Raw genomic sequence first — 20,534 nt, forward strand, 5'->3', positions numbered from 1 at the left:
TTTAATTGTGTTTATTTAGGAAATAATAAATGTTAGCTATTAAATTAGCCTCATTTCCATTATGGAATTCTATTAAACAGAATATGGAATTTAAGATGACAGTGTGGTGGGAATTTTCATGACCTTCAGAAAAAAACATAAATCTCCTTTGGTGAATTTACATACACTGTTGTACATTTTTAGCAGGCAAAATTCAGTGGTAGAAGTTTTTTTATCAAGAATACTTTCTAAAAATTCACATTGCTAAAAATGCCCAAAGAAACACCCAGTTATATTTTGATATTTTATGTGTCACATATCAAACTGATCATGCAACAAAATAAGTAGCCCCCAAAACCCAGTTTACTTGCATGTTAATCACAGTGGTTTCTGAAAAACAGCAATCCATTGCGTTCTGTATTTTCCATTGCCATTGTGGCATACAGGCTGTAGGGAAATTTGCGGAGGTTTACCTTGTGCTGAGGTTTCACTTTAAGCACTAGGCCAAAGGTCCTTTTTTGCCAAAGAGGAGTGCATTTTCCTGCTTCCCATACCTACCTCATGTCTTTTAAAGTTTCTGAGTTATTTTATTTACTACATCCACCTAAATAGTTTTGTCTGTCTGTCTGTCTGCTCAGCATGCTGTCTTTGTCGACAGGGATTGTTCTTGCTTTGAGTGCTGTTTTCTGTCCAGGGCTCTTATGTCCTGATTTGTGTCATTCTGTTCAGAATGCTCACTGTATTCTCTTTTAAGTGAGACTCTTGAGCTCTTGGCTGTCCAATCTCACTCAAACTCTTTTTAGGAAAAGTCGATAAGTCAACAGCTCTCTGCATTTCATTCTGTCAGTCATTTGCCCTCAGTCAGACACACCCCGTCTAACAAATGTGGTGCATTGATTTCGCAACACTGTGGCAACGGAAGGATGACAGAACGGAATGGATTGTTGCTCTTTGGAATCCGCTGTGATCCGCTGTGTTTGGCAACACAAGTTGGGTTCATTGGATCAGGATGCACTTATAAGACAACATCAAGGCCCAGCGTGTCCCTGACAACATGCCAAAGTCTTCTGTGGACATTGTTTATGAGAGGACTACAAGGATGAATATTGACCTAATATAGCTACTCTACTGGAGACTGGAGGTGTTTAATAGAAAGTGAAGCTGTTTTCCATCATTAAATGTCCTCTATGTTTTTTCTGTGTCTGATGCAGCATCTTTATATAGTAAACTCTCCCTCGGGACTGTTTGGAGCTTTCGGAGGTAAGAACACATTTACTTGTCACTTTTCATTGGCAAATAGTTTTTATTTGTTTTAAGCTTAAATATAACAGTCTAGTGAGGTTTATGCCCAATCCGGTAAGAATAATAAACTTTCAATATTAAACTTTTCACATTCAAGATATATTGTCTGAAAACTTGTATTATCTTACACTATATTGCTTTAAGACAAATTTGTTCTTGTTTGAAGGGTGTTTAAATATTTTTACTGTATAACAAGACAAACATTTTTTTTTTCTTTTTCAGTATTCTTGTTGGGTTACTTCTGTTTTATGTGGTACTTTAATTTGTAACTTGAAGAACTTTGCTTGATAAACTTTACATATACATTAGTGTCTAGCCAAATGCAGAAAAATGAGTTTGAATATTGAATATTGATTGAATATACTTGTATCAAATACTGAACATCCCAAAATACTTATTCTAGTATACATGTCCACCAGGTTTGCATTGGACATTTTTTCTATTATATTGTAGTGTAAATGGAATATTTTATACATCATCATTTATTCAATATAGTATTCTAAATTGTTACAAATTTGCAACAGGACCATCCTGTATCCACAAAATTTGCTGTTCAATTATTGTTAAGATTCGGAATACACTTTGTATGTCCATGTTACATCATAGGTTGTTTGGGATAGGGAACATTTGTTATATGATTATGTACTAAGTATGGCTTGTGTATATACTATATATCAGCCTGGGCAGAGAGTGAATGTGTATATGTGCATGATGTGTCATAGCCTCGTTCAGTCACCTGCCAAACCTGAGTCATATTTCCCATGCAAATGTTGATCCGGTTCTGATGACCTGCCGCCACATGGGCTGGTTTGCATGAGGTGGAATGTCACTGATGGGAGCAATAGGCAGGAAAAGAACTTTGCTGACCTGTGAAAGAAGAGGGTATGGAGGAACTTGGAGAGGATTGTAGGGGCAGGACAACAGTCAGACAACGAATCTTCTACCTGATGTTTTATTTTGATTTCATCCATAATTTAGGTCGTCTGTAGACCCTCCTTCTCTATCCAGGTTGAACAGTTTTGCATCGGGTGTCTCGATACAGTCAGGAGTCAGGTAGGACCCCACCGTTGCATCCCGGGTCACACTTAAGTTGCAAAAAAATTGTCAAATTCCAAATTTGAGACTTGTGAACAAGTTTTTAGGTTTACAAGGAGAAATATTTTCGTTGTAAATCAACACTGTTTAGACACAGGGGAGCGTCTCTGTCACTCTTATTTTTCATGAAAATGTACAGCCATTTGCTCACAATGGTGCTTTTTCATAGGAAATCCCTAGATATAATAAAAAAAAATTTAAAGTAGAAGATTAATTGTCTTGCAACAAGGTTTATACTTACAGAAGCCCCGAACTGCAATGTAATTTTTTTTCTCCGCAAAAAATTTGAACTAGCCTGCCTATAGAAAACAGTTACCAAAAGGGATCTGAGCCTTGACTTGGCCTCTAGACAAAAGATTAAGTGGCCGTTTTGACCAGTCATGTTCTTGCGCTAAATAAAACCTAGATGCAGTGCCTCAAATTTAACAGAATGCAGGTGTATTGAGATTTTTCTTTTTAAAGGGATAGTTCACCCAAAATTTACAATTCTCTCATCATTTACCAACCCTCATGCCATCCCAGATGTGTATGACTTTCTTTCTTCTGCAGAAAACAGATTTTTAGAAGAATATCGCAGCTCTGCAGGTCCATACAATGCAAGTAAATGGTGACCAAAACTTTGAAGCTGTAAAAATCACAGAGTCAGCATAATAGTAATCCATAATCCAGACTAAATTACACCAACTCTCTGTTCCCATGTCTATCTGTAAGTGGATTACCAGCTTTCTGACAGACAGGCAGCAGCTTGTGAGACGGGAAATTCACTTTCAGCACCTGTACAATCAGCACTGGTGCCGCTCAGGGATGTGTGCTCTCCCCACTACTCTTCTCCCTCTACACCAACGACTGCATCGCCAAGGACCCCTCTGTCAAGCTCCTGAACTTTGCAGACGACACCACTGTCATCGGCCTCATCCGAGATAGGACTACAAAGGACAGTTCGGACTGCTGAGAGGATTATTGGTTGCCCCCTGCCACCCCTTCAAGAACTATACACTTCCAGAGTGAGGAAAAAGGCTGGAAATATCACTCTGGACCCCACTCACCCTGCCCACTACCTTTTTGAACTGCTGCCTTCTGGCTGACGCTTCAGAGCTCTGAGCACCAGAACCATCAGGCACAGGAACAAAATTTTTCCCCCAGGCTATCCATATCATGAACAGTTAAAACTGCCCCTTTGAGCAATAATTAATGTGCAATACACAGCTTAGTCTTTTTATATTATCCAACACATCCTACCTCTTCTGCCATTACATTCCCTTGCACTGTACATAACCGATTTGTATTTAGATTTGCACTACGTATATGTGTGTGTATGTATGCATGTATGTATGTATGTATGTATATTCATATATGTGTATATGTATATGTATGTGTGTGTGTGTGTATATATATATATATATATATATATATATATATATATATATATATATATATATATATATATATATTGTCTATTGTGTATTCTGTATATACTTTTTTTCTTTTCAATATTTATCTATTTTTTATTCAATTTTAATTATTTTTTAAAAGTCTTGTTGCTGTTTTCGTATTGTTGTGTACTGGAAGCTCCTGTCACCAAGACAAATTCCTTGTATGTGTAAGCATACTTGGCAATAAAGCTCATTCTGATTCTGATTCTGATATGACTCCAGTGGTTAAATCCATATCTTCTGAAGCAATGTGATAGGTGAGGGTGAGAATCAATATTTAAGTAAATTTTTACTATAAATCTCCACTTTAACTTCCCCATTCTTCTTCTTTTGTTTTTTGGTGATTCACATTCTTTGTGCATATCGCCACCTACTGGTCGGAGCTGATCAAAGGTGGAGATTTATAGTTTAAAATGACTTAAATATTGACAGTTAATACTTAAATACTTCTGAATATATAGATTTAACAACTGGAGTCTTATGGATTACTTCTTTGCTGGCTTTGTGATTTTTGGAGATTCAGAGTCCTGGTCACCATTCACTTGCATTGTATGTTCCTACAGAGCTGAGCAGAGGTGAGTAAATGATGAGAGAATTTTCATTTTTGAGTGAACTACTGTATCCCTTTAAGTTGAAATCGGGTCTAAAAACACAGGGCTCCTAACCAACATGCTGAAAAACCATGAGACACACCCAGTGGTCGCAATGGTCAAAAACGTCTGTAGCGCATGTATATATAGATAAACTGTTGAAAACAGTGAGGACAGATGAAAAAAGTGTTCAGAGTGAACGGCCCCTAAGACTTGACTCTTGACTTGGACACGAGACAAAACACTTGACACTTGAACATGTCTGTCTCATTCTCTTTTAAGTTCTCTTTGCAAGTGGTATGAACAGTATACTTGCATGGTTTTTCCCCCCGCAGTGTGATGGATGTATTGACTATGCTAAAAGATGACCCTGAAGAACTGTTGCTGGATTTGGGTTTCGGCATCGATGAGCCTGACATCACAGGGAGAATCCCGGCCCGTTTCCTCAATTATCAGTCCAGTGCTCACGGCATCAGTTTTCAGCTCTTTCTGGAAGCTCAGCAGAGCCGAATGGACATCGAAAACCCGGATGTCAGGAGTGAGTACCCAACATATCATTAGAGGGTTGCAGGAGCTCGTCTTTCGAAGTCTGATCTTCATATCCATACACAGTAGTCAAAGGCTGCATTTACATTGTCAACTAATTTTTATTTATTTATTTGCCAGTTTTTGTTGCATGCGTGTAACATCCAAAACACTTTTGAGATTTTTTGACTTCCTATTTTGGACCATTTTCAAATGTGGTTGGAAATCCAATATTTATCTGACATCTGGTCATTGGTCCTACATCGAAACACTCACGTGACCCTTGTTTGTTGTTCCAAACTCATATGACTTTTTCTTCAATGGAGCACAAAAGGAGAAATTTTGAAGACTGTACTTGTCTCGTTTTTGCCATGCATTTACAATGGGGACTGAAGGCTTCAGAAGACTTGGAATATATTGCATAAGTCGTATGGAGCACTTTTATAATACATTTATGTTGCTTTTGAGTGTATTCCCCATTCAGTTGCAAATTCTATGGAAAAGAGCAACTAGCACAGTCTTCAGAATTTCTTCTCTTGTCTTCCATGGAAGAAAGTTATATAGGGTTGGAACGAAATGAGGTTGAGTAAATTATGCCAGAAGTTTTAAAGTCTACAGTGAATGTAAACGGATGAGAAAAATATTTGTGAAAATGCATTAGGCTTTGCAATGTAAGAGTAATGCTGAAGAGGTTGAAAATAGTTTAAAATGACAGACGAATGTGCCTTCAGATCAAATGGCTGTTTTACTATAAAATAAAAGTTGACACTCATTTCCTGAACACGAAATTTCCTGTAGTGTGTTGAAAGTCTGATAAGCAGAAGAACCGTTTTATATTATTCATGAGTCATGAAATTAACTCTGTCTTCCTCTCTGTGCTCAGATCGATTTAGACAGCTCGAGGTTCTTCAGCAGGTCACCACGACCTTCTCCTCTCTGGTTGGCCCCATCTCTCCAGGTGCAGATGCATCTTTAGCTTCCCGAATGTCAGTGGAGGCACGGGAAAGGAGGAAACGCATGGCTATGATTCTGCGTAGAGCCTCCAAGAAGAGTCTCAGCCATGCCCAAATGTCACAGAACCAGCAAACACTCTCTCCAACGAACTTAGCCCAGTCTGGCGTGGAATCCTCTGGGGCTTCACCGGCAGATAAAATAATTCCTTTAAAACGGTCAAGGCAAAGTTTCTCTGACAACAGCGGTCTGCCTACCTTACAAGAGGAGCAGAGTTCTAATTTTGAATCGGCTGAGCCCATTTTAATTAGTCACCCAACTAGAGGAACAACAGACCCCCTAAAACTTGTGTCTGATCCCATGCCCACCGAAGGGATCTTGCATCAACCTGTGGAATCTTTTGAGCTAGAGGAGGTGTTGTATTATATGTAATTTCTGCATTGGTCGCATAGATTTGTTGTGTGAGGGACTAAAGTTCAGAGTTGTAGAAGGGTTGGGGGTTTTTGGACTGTAGAAGTTTTCTGAGTTCTAAAAGTTACGGTATGTTTTCATAGCACATCAAGCTCAAAAGATCAAGGAAATTTCCTCATTATATGAGCTATTTACATTTTATGTCAACCTTTGAGCCATCACTTCACCTTCATCTTTATTTGTTCCTAAAGGAAAATCAATTGTATTGCAGTGACATAAAAAACTTACAATTAATAAAAACACTCAATAAAGAAACATAATACTATTGAATAAATAAATTACTCTGTTAAATATATGCTTTGGCTGTTTATGGTTCTTAAAGGTAAAAATGCAACCTAAAATTATTGGAAAGGTTAAACTGGGGAAAAAAATAAAAATGTGTGATTGTGTGAATGGGACCTAAACTGAGTGGAAAGGGGTGGGAAGAAAATCCATAATAATCGGGGAGTGCTTGGACACAGTTAAATTCTGCGGGAGTGGGTAGGAAATGGGATTAAACTCGGAATGGAAAAACAATCTATCTTGCACAGACCTCTATTCCATATTGTTCCCTATGTAATTTTCTTCATTTCTTTTATCAGATCCAGAGTTTTGATGAGGGAAGTGTTTCTGGGCACTGCAGTGGCCCGGTGGATCCTGGAGGTGTGTTTGCTCTTCTTTCTTATCATTTTAAACACAAATATGCTATTTTAATTGCAATAGATTGTGCACTGGTTCACTGGTTTTTGTCATTTATTTGTGCTGTTTCTTTTCACAGCATCCCAAGTTGGACATTATTCTTTTCAAATACTGGTTAAAACAATGTCATAAATTACTCACTCTTATGTTGTTCCAAAATGAATGTCATATTTTTATAAAACAATAGCTCATCTCTTGATAGCTTTTCCTATTTCTTCATGGAATGTGAAAGTTTTTTCAAAAGCCTCTGTGTTGATTCAAATAATTTACATGGAACAATTTCCATCTCTGATATTATGCAAATGGTTCATGAGATTGTTCAGACATTTTCATGTGTGCTTCAGTGCATGCATTCAGGTTTTCTATTACTGTCCTGAATAAATGCATGCCTGACCACAGAGTTGTGAAAAAACATGTTTATTTAGTCTGAACAAGAGGCTTTAGTGTTCTGCTGCTGGTTTGTGATATGAGGGCGCATGTTCATGCCTCTTAGTTTTATGTAGGTGAACGTTTGGGATCTAATGTGATAAGGACAAACAGTTGTCAGTCAGACAGCAGTGGCTTCCTTGAGGAACCATTCGTACCAGCGCTCTCTCAGCAGAACAGCCCAGGATCTGAGCTCATGAAGGTAAGATATGATATTCCTTCCCTACACATTGCAGAAGGATAATTTATAATATGCAGAAATAAATCTCTCCCACCTTTACATGGGTGTTGCACTTTTACTACTGTTTATTCCAAAAACACTTTTTAAAGGTGAACCGTGTAATTTCTTCCAATGTTTACATGACTTTTTCCTATCTCAAGTCACTTTTATTTTTATAGCGCTTTTCACAACACACATCGTTTCAAAGCAGCTTTACAGAAAATCATGCATTAACAAAAAACTGTAATATCTATAAAGTCTTAGTGATCATTGTGTAGTTTGATTAAATATGATTGTAGATTGTGTATAAAAATTTTATAAATAATAATTGTATTTAGAACCCCTGTGAGCAAGCTGAAGGCGACTGTGGCAAGGAACATAAAACTCCATAAGATGTTGGTTAATGGAGAAAATTAGTCGTGAAATGATTCATTCTTTGAGACAATTTTTTTAGATACATTAGATGAGCCCGGTTCCAAAACAGACTGAATGATTCTATCACAGAGTTAAATCAGCGAAAAAACAACTCACTGATTCAATGTGATCAGCACAGGTCTCTCAACTTCCATGGAATTATGATCTGATGCCTCACTGTACCATTATACTACTACAGTACTTTTTTTTTTTTTGTATAGATTGGCATCCATGGATCAAAAATGTCACACTGTAACAGTAAAGGCATTTACCATGGATTTAGGTGTGTTTGTAAATATTTGATTTCTTGTGCATTTTTGCAGATGCTGAATGGGATATCACAAGACAGTACAGAGAGTCAACAGAAGAGCACAGAACAGCAAAACACTGAGGGGCCCAGTGCAGATAAACAGAACTCTGGCACACAGTTTGGCCATATAACACACTCTAGAAACACTGTTCTGAGAACGGCAGACTCTGGAACTATTAACAACACAGTGGACTCTTATACTGTCCTGGGAAAAATGGAATCAAGAACACACTCGACACAGAAAAGCACTATATGGACTGAAAAAGCTAATTCAAATTCTTTGTCACCAGACATTAGTAAAATTAAGGGCAATGGTGTTTGTGCTTTAGTGTACTCCGTCCAGATGGATCCTGTTTGTTATCCGCCTGAAATCCGTGACAAATTGCAAAGCCTAGATCAACGTGTTGGTAAGCAACGTATGTCCTTGTTTGACGAACTGAAATCTGCAGAGACAAACTCAACTACTTGTCCTACTGATCTGGGAACAGGTGTGGAAATGGAGGTTGCCACCTGTGCAGATCCCTATGAGTTGGGTGTGAAAGATCAGATCTCCAGACATTCAAATCAGATGTGCGATTCTCTGACCTCATACCGGGACAAAAATGTGACATCTGATACTGCATTTGGGCACGATTCCCCAGCTGCGCTCAAACGCAGAAGGGAGTCATTTTCCAAGAGGTCCAGGTCTGATGTGGCCACTGATAATGATTCGGGCACAGCGCAAACACCCACCACAAATACACCATTCACATCTGTGGAGACATGTCCAGCTGGCATGTGGAAATCTATGGAATGTTCTAGAGGTCTTGGACATTTCCGTACACGATCGATGTCTCTGGACACGGGGTTGTCATATGAGGAGGAGGATCACAGATGGGAGGGCATGTTTTGTGCAGGGACACAGCGATGCTCCCATTGCGGATCTCAGATAAGCAGCGACAATGGCTGGGAGAAACCTCAACCTGAGCAGTCCTCAAATCTGCCTGTAAGTAAAATGCACAGCTAAAGATTGTTCCACCCAAACTTCACACTTCATATTTGCATACTTTACTGTGGGAATGTTTCCAAAGTAGGGGCACAAAATAGACTACATAAGTTATTTTTTTATCTGTCAGAATGACAGTTCTGGTGCTTAGTGCTCTGTAGCGCTGGCCAGAGGGCAACAATTCGAAAAGGAAGTGTGCTGGGTGAATAGGGTCAATAGTGATTTTACCAACCCTTTTCATCACTCTGGATGTGTACAGTTCTAGCAGGGTGGGTAGGGGAGCACCAATAATCCTCTCAGCAGTCCGAACTATCCTTTGAAGTCTTTTGATGTCTGACTTAGTAGCTGAACCAAATGAGCTGAACAGACTCAATGACTGTTGAGTAGATGATACTGCTGTATCAGCAGCACCTGTGGCAGGTTGAACATCCTCAGCTGGCAAAGGAAGTACAACCTCTGCTGGTTATTTTTCAAAATTGAGTCCAATTGGGTCTCCCACTTCAGGTCCTGTGAAATGGTAGTGCCCAGGAACCTGAATGACTCCAATTCAGCCACAGTGCTCTTTAGAATGGTGAGCTGGGTTAATGCTGGGGTGTTCCTCAGTGCTCTCCACTGTTTTGAGTGTGTTCAGCTCCAGGTTGTTTTGACTGCACCAGATGGCCAGCTGTTCAACCTCCCTTCTGTATGCAGACCAGAGCATGTGAGCGGAGCTGTCAGTGCAGCTGCCAGCTAGATGCAAGTCCAGTTCTGCAGGTTTGCGAACATTAGAGCACCCTCAATTGAATATGTAAGCTTAATAATACTGTATATTTGCCTTGAATCCTGGCTTAGACACACACAAAACCAATAAACATGTTTGATCTTGCAGATCAGTGTGTCCTAATTTGCAGGCGGAGCATTCTGCTTTCATGCCTCTATTGTACAATTGAGCATTTGATTATGTGGCAGGGTGAGCAAGAGACAGACACACTGGGTGTGGCGTCAAGCCTCGGAGAGGCATTTATTGGAAACAATAATAAATGTAAAAATGTCCAAAAGGGGTAATAAAGTGTCCAAGGGGGAACAGTTTTCATAATAAAAGGGGAAATCTGGCATCCTCGCAGTGAACGGGGCGCCATGAAAGGGGCAGGGTAGTGTTCATAGGAAAAGCCCAGGCACGGGCTGGGTCAGTTGGCTGCTCATGCTCCCCTCCAAAGTCCACGGCGCGTGGGGCGGCGGCATCACTGGTGGCCTGTCTTCCCAGGCCTGCGGCAAGCGTGAGGGGAAGGCGGCCCAGCATCTAGCCCGTCGGCGGCAACGTGAGCAGTTCACCCCCGGTGACTCATTACGGCATCCAGGTGTCCGCAGAACGGGTCTGGCAGCGTGTCCACTCATCCAATCCCTCCCAGCTCTGGTCCTGGGCGTGCAAGGATGCCAGTGTGTGCACACATGGAGATTTGAAGCCGTCTCCCAGAGAAGAGGTGCACACTGTGTTTCAAAGACAGCGGTGATGAAGCATTATCCCCATCAGTTGTGTTTCATTCACCGCTGACCAAACGAGGCTTATTAATTATGCACCTCTTCTCGCACTCCCGCCCAACTCCCGTCGTGAGCCCGGCTGAAGGGCGGCCCTAAGAGGCAGGGCGACGATGACGAGCCAGAGGGGCGGATCATTCCGTCACAATTAGTAAAGACTTCCGCTCTCGCATAGAGAATTTCATTGCTGAATTATCTCACTTAATCGACCAGCTTTCAATTTCTGCTTCGGGATAAAGTGGCAGATAGTCAGATTCCCAAAGCCAAATCCACACCTTAACGAGAAGTGAGACGTAAAAAAATTATTCTAGATTAGTTTTTGCGGATATCCTCTTTCAACATCGCATGCTGCATTCATGCGCAGAGAAAAAAGCTATAAATGATTGTACATTAGGAAAAAAAAACTTTTCTTAAACGAAGTCATTGTAATTTGTGAATTAAATAATTTGTATTTGTTTTAGGATCATTAAACATGATTTCATCTAATATATATATTGGACAAAATCTCACTTTATGCAGGACAAATATTTTTTATTTGTTAAATTCATGGTTAAACCTTGCTGTACATATAAAGAGTGCATGCACAAGACATGATTATTTGATGCATATAAAGTCCAGATTCACTTTATAATGCTTTAAAAATATCAAGGAAAAACAAAGGGGGCACATGGTATCTACTAATATAATAATTATTATATAAATAACCACAGTCCTTTAGACTGCATATGATTCGAACATATAAAATTGTAGGGAATATTAATAAAGTAACAACACTGAAAAAGAGAAAAACATTCACTGCTGTTTTCTGGATAACTTAATATACCCTTTAAAACTGAACACAAAATTATGATGATAAATTGCTCATTTTAATTTGCAGACCCAAAGTCTGATAGCATTAAAACAGAAACCTATTAATGTATCAAATCTACAGTATAATCATTCCATGGAGACAACTGAATAATAATTATGAATTTCACTTTTACTTGCAATATTTTTCCTGGTATCAGTCCATGTTTTCATTATTGCCATAAAGGACTCGAACAAACTTTAAAGTTTAAAAGATTGTAGATTTCTGGGTCGGTTGTATCACTTGGGTCCAGTTTAAACTGAAAAGCGCAAATTTGCACAGTATGACAGTTTCCGTGCCAACGCACGTTTTATCAGTTGTAGAGGTGTGTTTGATGACTTGTTTAAAGTAAATAAAGGTAATTTAGAACAAAAAAATTTTAAGGCATTATTTGAAGATGTTCAATGACATATGTGCTAACAGAGAAATATTTGACTGATTACAAATGATAAGAAAGGTCTGGTTGACCCGATTATCTAACAGCCGTTGTAAACCAGTCCAAAATAAACAGCGAGATTTTATATTCAAAAACACAACAATACAATCACATAATTTCAGATGTGTATGTTACTAATCATTTGATGATTGCATAAATGTGAGCCTATAGTCTATATTTCACCCAGAGGGGCACCTCAGCCCATATGGGCAAAGGGGCAGTTGCTTGGGCCACTGTAGCTACCCCCTGTGTGCGTGTTTGGAACCAAGTATACTACAGAGAAATTTCATGTCGGAGCAGGATTTGAGCGAACGCTTTTTTACCGGTAAGCCTGAGTGTTACTTGAGCAGAGCATCCACTTGGGCCGTGAGCGGCTGAGCGGAGCGCATGTGCATGGAGCGGGTTATTGAGCGAAGTGTCACACCACTCCGCTTCGCTCACATGCTTTGATGCACACTCATCGTCATCTTGGATGAGGCCGATGACAGTAGTGTCATCTGCGAACTTCAGGAGCTTAACAGAGGGGTCCTTGGCTGTGCAGTCGATTTTGTAGAGGGAGAAGACTAGTGGGGAGAGTACACATCCCTAGGGGGCACCAGTGCTGATTGTACATGTGCTGGAGGTGAATTTCCCCATTCTCACTAGCTGCTACCTGTCTGTCAGAAAGCTGGTGATCCACTGACAGATAGAGGTGGGAACAGAGAGCTGGGTTAATTTAGTCCATAGGAGAGCGGGGTTGATGGTGTTAAAAGCCAAACTGAAGTCCACAAAAAGGATTCTTGCATATGTCCCTGGTCTGTCTAGATGTTGCAATATGTAATGCAGTCCCATATTGACTGCATCATCCACAGACCTGTTAGCTCGATAAGCAAACTGCAGGGATGCAGAATGGGTCCAGTGATGTCCTTCAGGTGGGCTAACACCAGTTTCTCAAATGACTTCATGACACAGATGTCAGAGCAATGGGTCTGTAGTCATTAAGTCCTGTGATTTTGGGTTTCTTTGGGACGGGGAAGTTGGTGGAGCATTTGAAGCAGCAGGGAACTTCACACTGCTCCAGTGATGTGTTGAAGATCTGTGTGAAGATGGGGGCAAGCTGGTCAGCACAGGGTTTTAGACAAGTGGGTGAAACACTGTCTGGGCCCTGTGCTTTCGGCACACATCCTCTTCACAGATCCTAAGTGCAGGTTGAGTAGCAGGAGAGGGGAGGAGGGGGGATGCAGGAGGTATGTGTGATGTGAAGGTCACAGCGGGTGTGGGGGTGTGAGACTGAGCTTTTCAAATCCACAGTAAAACACATTCAGATCGTCAGCCAGTTGTTGATTCCTTACAGAGTTGGGGGATGGTGTCCTGTAGTTGGTATTGTCCTTCAGGCCTCTCCACACTGATGCAGGGTCGTTAGCTGAGAACTTGTTTTTCTGCTTTTCAAAATAGCTTCTTTTAGCCACTCTAATCTCCTTTGTCAGTCTGTTTTTGGCATGATTGTACAAGATTTTATCCCCACTTCTGTAAGCATTCTCTTTGGCCTGACGAAGCTGCCTGAGTCCTGCTGTAAACCATGGTTTGTCATTGTTGTTTGTCAAATAAGTCCTTGTTGGAATGCACATATCCTCACAGAAACTGATGTATGATGTCACAGTATCTGTGAGCACGTCCAGGTCAGTGGCTGCAGCCTCAAAAACACTCCAATCAGTGCAGTCAAAACAGGCTTGTTGTTCCAGCTCTGATTTGGTCCATCATTTTAAACGGCCTTTACTACAGGTTTAGCTGATTATAGTTTCTGCCTGTAAATCGGAAGATGATGACCCGTCAGTGATGAGAGAGTCCCAAAGCTGCTCGAAGGACAGAGCGATATGCATCCTTTATTGTTGTGTAGCAGTGATCCAGTGTATTGCTGTCTCTGGTGGGGCATGTAATGTGCTGTCTGTATTGGGGCAGTTCACTTTTTGCAGTTTTTCACAGTTCAGATTTGCCTTGATAAAATCTCCAAGAATAATAATAAGAGAGTCCGGGTGTTGTTGCTCTGTGTCTATGATCTGATCAGCCAGCTGTTGCATCGCTGCGCTCATACATGCTTGTGGAGGAATATAAACACTCCTGTGGTGAGTGGAAAGGTTTGCAGTTTATGAAGAGCATCTCTAAATTAGGACAGCACATCTCCTTCAGTGTTGTTACATCTGTACACCAACTTTCGTTGATGTGAAAACACGTTCCACCGCCTCTTGTTTTTCCCGTTAAATCTGCGAAGCGATCCGCTCTGAACAGCTGGAAGCCCAGTAGACGTAATGCGCTGTCTGGAATGGCTTCACTCAGCCAGGTTTCTGTGAAGCACAATGCAGCAGAATTTGCAAAATACTAATTTTTGCAGGTGAGGAGAAGTAATTTGTCTGTTTTGTTAGGAAGAGAGCATAGATTCGCTAGACGGATGCTTGACAGCACAGTTCAAAAGCCGCGCTGTCAGAGTTTGACCAGCGTGCCGGCTCACTTCCCTCGCTTGCATCTTTTAGCACGCTTGTACAGCACCGCTGCTCCTCCAACTAAAATGTCCAACAGAATGTCAGAGTAATGAAAAACCGGTAAAAGATTGTCAGGCATGTGCTGCCGAATATTCAGCAGCTCATCTCTGGTAAAACTGATCAGAAATAAATTACTAAACACAGGACAAACAAACAAAAACAGCAAAAGAACTGGTGAGCTCCATAATGAGGTGGCCATCCGATATTTGCATTGAGATTTGATTTTTTTATTGCTAGTTATGGAAAAAACCTAGAGCCTGACCTGCTAGAAAAATGAAGCAAATGGAGTTAGAAAAGTCTGAAGGACTGTGCCAAGTTTGGTGAATGTTGCTTGAAAGCTCTAGCAGAAATTACAGGTAGAAATTTTCAACAGAGGTCTATGGGATATTTGGGAATTTTTTATTTGTCAGCTATGGGGAAACTATAAGTTTGATCGGTTCCGCCTGATCTCATGAAAATTACGTAACTGTGGCGACATTTTTCAATACATTACATGGTTCCTTACACGTATCGCGTAAGTTCCGAGGTGAAATGTCCACTATGTTGCGCTAAAAGCTGGTTAAATTTTCTATTGAGTTTCTAAGGTTAATGATCTATTGAGTTCAGCAAAAGAGAATCAACAAAATTGACCTCCCTCTCCTTAACCCTAACCCTAACCTTATGCCTAAGTCATGGAGTGATAAAAAAGCAAATGTGAGATGAAAGCACAATTACATCGCAAGTGCAGCGATCAGTTGAGCTACCGCACAATTTACTGTTCTCGAACAAGCTTGTAAATGTAGTTGGTTATGCAATGCAAACGTTAAAATGTATCAGCTTACAAGTCATGGGTGATAGATTTTGATGTCATAAGATGGCATTGTGTGGGGAACAGGGCTAAAAGAAAGTGTTTATGAACTAATAATCTGATTTATCTGTTTCATTCATGATTGTTGTTAAAGTAAATAAAAGTCATTGTAGTGCCTCTAGTGTTCATTTCACTAAGAAAATGACACAGTATTTACAATGAGCCAAGTAAAAATCATTTTGCAAAAATGTAGGAATAGCAACGTGATTCTATGAGATCAGGTTGAATCAGTTGGATAAGATATGGCACACAGCATTGCAAGTCAGAACAGGCTGAAGTTCTGTGCCAAGTTTTGTAGATGTAGTTTAAAAGCTGTAGGAAGAGTTACATGTAAAAATGTAAAACAATAAAAGTATGTTGGCTTTGTCAAAGCTGATATAGTTATGCATAATTTGTGCCTTTTTTATGAGACATGAGTTTTTTAAATTCAAGAAATTATAATTAAAAAATTGTTAACGCAACTGCTGCCTGCAATATTTGAAATGTACAGTAGCAAGGCTCTATTTTTCAGCATTTGAGGAATTTAATTAAGACAATCTTTTATTGGGGTATCTGAGAAGACATTTTCATTTACATTTATTCTTGGAGATCCTTATATGGAGATCTGTGTGTTGTCTACAAATAGTGGTTTATGCTGATTTTAAGAACAAACTATGATTAAACATTTCTATTCTTGGAAAAAAAACTCTTCTACCCTTTTCTCTACAACCTCTAAGATGAAAAGCTGCATGCGCTGCTTAAGTTTAATGAGGCTCATTTGAATTTGTATGGTTCATTTGCATGTGTAATGGAAAATAGTAGAGAGCGTTGACCACTTCAGAATCTTCACAAGCTTTAACAACACACACGCACAAGCAAGATCCCATTTAATTCACATCCTTGCTTAAAAACACTCTAATGAGAAAAATAATGAAGTAAAAGTATTGTATTAAGTAACTGATATTAAATTTACTTAAAGGTGTGCTCAATAATTTTTTCCCTGTTAAAAATGTTTCACTCCTAAAGAAAGTAATTGTAATTTTGAAACCTATATATACACAGGTGCATCTCAATAAATTAGAATGTCGTGGAAAAGTTCATTTATTTCAGTAATTCAACTCAAATTGTGAAATTCGTGTATTAAATAAATTCAGTGCACACAGACTGAAGTAGTTTAAGTCTTTGGTTCTTTTAATTGTGATGATTTTGGCTCACATTTAACAAAAACCCACCAATTCACTATCTCAACAAATTAGAATACATCATAAGACCAATAAAAAAAAAAAAAAAAATTTTTAGTGAATTGTTGGCCTTCTGGAAAAGTATGTTCATTTACTGTATATGTACTCAATACTTGGTAGGGGCTCCTTTTGCTTTAATTACTGCCTCAATTCGGCGTGGCATGGAGGTGATCAGTTTGTGGCACTGCTGAGGTGGTATGGAAGCCCAGGTTTCTTTGACAGTGGCCTTCAGCTCATCTGCATTTTTTGGTCTCTTGTTTCTCATTTTCCTCTTGACAATACCCCATAGATTCCCTATGGGGTTCAGGTCTGGTGAGTTTGCTGGCCAGTCAAGCACACCAACACCATGGTCATTTAACCAACTTTTGGTGCTTTTGGCAGTGTGGGCAGGTGCCAAATCCTGCTGGAAAATGAAGTCAGCATCTTTAAAAAGCTGGTCAGCCGAAGGAAGCATGAAGTGCTCCAAAATTTCTTGGTAAACAGGTGCAGTGAATTTGGTTTTCAAACAACACAATGAACCAACACCAGCAGATGACATTGCACCCCAAATCACAGACTGTGGAAACTTAACACTAGACTTCAAGCAACTTGGGCTATGAGCTTTTCCACCCTTCCTCTAGACTCTAGGACCTTGGTTTCCAAATGAAATACAAAACTTGCTCTCATCTGAAAAGAGGACTTTAGACCACTGGGCAGCAGTCCAGTTCTTCTTCTCCTTAGCCCAGGTAAGACGCCTCTGACGTTGTCTGTGGTTCAGGAGTGGCTTAACAAGAGGAATACGACAACTGTAGCCAAATTCCTTGACACGTCTGTGTGTGGTGGCTCTTGATGCCTTGACCCCAGCCTCAGTCCATTCCTTGTGAAGTTCACCAAATTGTTGAATCGATTTTGCTTGACAATCCTCATAAGGCTGCGGTTCTCTTGGTTGGTTGTGCATCTTTTTCTTCCACACTTTTTCCTTCCACTCAACTTTCTATTAACATGCTTGGATACAGCACTCTGTGAACAGCCAGCTTCTTTGGCAATGAATGTTTGTGGCTTACCCTCCTTGTGAAGGGTGTCAATGATTGTCTTCTGGACAGCTGTCAGATCAGCAGTCTTCCCCATGATTGTGTAGCCTAGTGAACCAAACTGAGAGACCATTTTGAAGGCTCAGGAAACCTTTGCAGATGTTTTGAGTTGATTAGCTGATTGGCATGTCACCATATTCTAATTTTTTGAGATAGTGAATTGGTGGGTTTTTGTTAAATGTGAGCCAAAATCATCACAATTAAAAGAACCAAAGACTTAAACTACTTCAGTCTGTGTGCACTGAATTTATTTAATACACGAGTTTCACAATTTGAGTTGAATTACTGAAATAAATGAACTTTTCCGCGACATTCTAATTTATTGAGATGCACCTGTAAAATCATAACCAGTCACATAAGCGTAACCCTTCAGATCAAAACTAATTTCAAGCATTTTAAACATAACCCTTCAGATCAAAGGGTTTCTAAGATCATGAAAAATATAAATTCAGTAAAATGTGTCCAAACTGTGACTGGTAGTGTAAATCCTTCTCTCTATCTTTTCAGTACTCTCTGGATGAGCTGGAGGAGATGATGAAGTGCATGAGAAAGTTCCAGAGTGTTCTGACGGAAATTGAAGTAAGACTAGAGGAACAACTAGCATCTGTACACTGCTCGCTTACAGACTCCCACAGGTGAAACTTTGGCATAATAATGGAAATATCGTTAATTTAATAGTGCTCTTTTTTTTTTTTTTTTTTTTTTTTTGGTGTTATTTGTAGTGTTGTTCTGTGTTTGAAGTTGCTTTTCTGTCTTAGAGAGGAAGTGAAGGATATTTTGAGGATACGAGAAGCTGTCAAACAGGAAGCTGGGATGCTCGAACAGCAGCTGTCCGATTTGGTACACCACTATGGTGATAGCATCAAAATGGTAATATTTCTACTCTATGTATAAAAATCTTTAGTAATTGACAATTAGAACAGTAGTTCTATCACCTGGTAGGTTGTACAAAAAAATCTATATGTTTTGCTGTTTTGTGCAGTTAATTATCGGCTGCCGAGAGCATGAAAACTTTGAAATTCAAAATTTTGTAAATAAACACTCAAACTATAAAGACAAGAATATGTCATGTTAAGAATTTTTAATATTGTTTGGCCTATGCGGTTAAGGTAATATTTATACATTTCAATGGTTAATTTTATGGATATTCCTGTTTTGTTTTTTGCTTTTTTGTATGTAAGATAAACATTTTTGGTTCAGAGTTGGATCAGTGGAAAACCTGGGTCCTGAGGCAAAACCAGTTGAGAACCACTAATTTCAAAATTACTCACCCCTACTTTAAATTTAACCCACAACCTTCTGTACCAGCCAATATCCTGCTTGGCCATCAGACAACCACCAACCCAGCAGTAAAATACACTTAATAGATATCAGTATTGCATTTGTTTTATGCCTGTTCTATTGTGTTTGTAGAAGCTGAATCGGCTCTTGGATGAACAGTCTCAGCTGTGTTCCCAACTGCGTATCACCCCTTCTGAAAGGCCCCGTCTTGGACTGCCCTCGACCAGGAGTGTGGGCACTCAGTGCTGCTTGCTGCCTGTGACATCCAACCCACTGAGATGTGTTCACCATCACTGTACATGTCAGAGAGCAGCATGCCACGATCCACACAAATATCAAACCCAGTGGGGGCCCAACTGCAAGCCAGACAGGCTGGACTTTGTAGCTTTTATTAAAAGTGTAAGAAATGTCTTGAATCCTAGTAGGGTTGGGAAAAATCTGGAACTAAATGATTTTCATGACATTCAGTTAACGCGTCTTGAACGTCTGCATTCTTCTGCCGATGTGAACAAAGCAGCATACTAAAATACTCTGTGAGTGCTTTCGGTTAGCGATGTCTGATTCATGAACAGATTGTTCTTTTGAATCATATCTTTTTAATTAATGAAGCCTAACCAGTCAAACCTGTTGAACTCCTCAGTCTAACGGCTCAAAAAAAAGTAAAGAATCATTCAGTGCAATCGGAACCAGAATCATTCAATGTCATTTGATTCCCTAATCCTAAAGGCCGAAACATGATCTACGCAAGTATGTAAACACAGATGCAAATGCTTGGCCACTGCATTGTCAATGCACTGTCCAGTTGAACGTGCTTAACGTGCATGTTCTGCATTACTGTGGTGGGAACGAACCTTCAAGGGGGCAATAGAGTTACCTTCAAACATCTGTGCCATTAAAATATAAGCGTTATTATTCAGGTAAGTATACATTATATAAATGTATTGACTTTCCTTACTTGCTCAGCAATACAGTATTCTCTTTTAACTGTTGTTCTGACATTAGTTATAGTTGGCTTGAAAGAGAAAGTTCCCTGTAGAAGTGGATAGTTCACACTAATCTCGCTATAGTGCCCCTTGTGGCAACATTAAGAATCCACGCGCACTTGCGTTGTGTTGCGGTTTATACACTTCTGGAAACACAACAATGCACAAAATATAGTTACCTTGGCTAGCTTAAGTGTTTGCGTTTACGTACTTGTAGAGTATATGTTTCGGCCATCACTGTCAGAACTGAATCTGTCTATGGTTAAATATCTCAAGTGTTTTTAACTGTGCACTTTTATCTTTCAGTTGAAAAATTCCTTACAACATTCGACGAACAATAACTCATTGGAATAAAAAGGTTTGTGTTGTACTTGTTATAGTTTCATACACAGTGATTCTCTGAAATCTTTTTGACATTTGAAATCAAAAGTTATCCTTAA

General features: G+C 39.7%; 1 protein-coding gene across 5 annotated transcripts in view; it reads left to right on the top strand.

Moving 5' to 3' along the window:
- Positions 1-20,534, top strand: part of itprid1 (ITPR interacting domain containing 1) — a 32,790-nt gene that overhangs the window by 9,131 nt on the left and 3,125 nt on the right. For 3 of the 5 annotated variants that reach the window (XM_051682355.1, XM_051682357.1, XM_051682356.1), the window contains exons 7-16: positions 1,191-1,239; positions 2,260-2,334; positions 4,735-4,937; positions 5,808-6,289; positions 6,928-6,988; positions 7,528-7,652; positions 8,408-9,379; positions 18,338-18,465; positions 18,589-18,700; positions 19,244-20,394. In XM_051682355.1, the coding sequence (XP_051538315.1) occupies positions 1,191-1,239; positions 2,260-2,334; positions 4,735-4,937; positions 5,808-6,289; positions 6,928-6,988; positions 7,528-7,652; positions 8,408-9,379; positions 18,338-18,465; positions 18,589-18,700; positions 19,244-19,636 (2,600 nt within the window). In that variant the 3' untranslated portion in view covers positions 19,637-20,394. The other 2 variants (XM_051682358.1, XM_051682359.1) reach the window with 2 other exon arrangements.

Source organism: Myxocyprinus asiaticus, chromosome 41, assembly GCF_019703515.2.
Source record: "Myxocyprinus asiaticus isolate MX2 ecotype Aquarium Trade chromosome 41, UBuf_Myxa_2, whole genome shotgun sequence".
NCBI lineage: Eukaryota > Metazoa > Chordata > Actinopteri > Cypriniformes > Catostomidae > Myxocyprinus > Myxocyprinus asiaticus.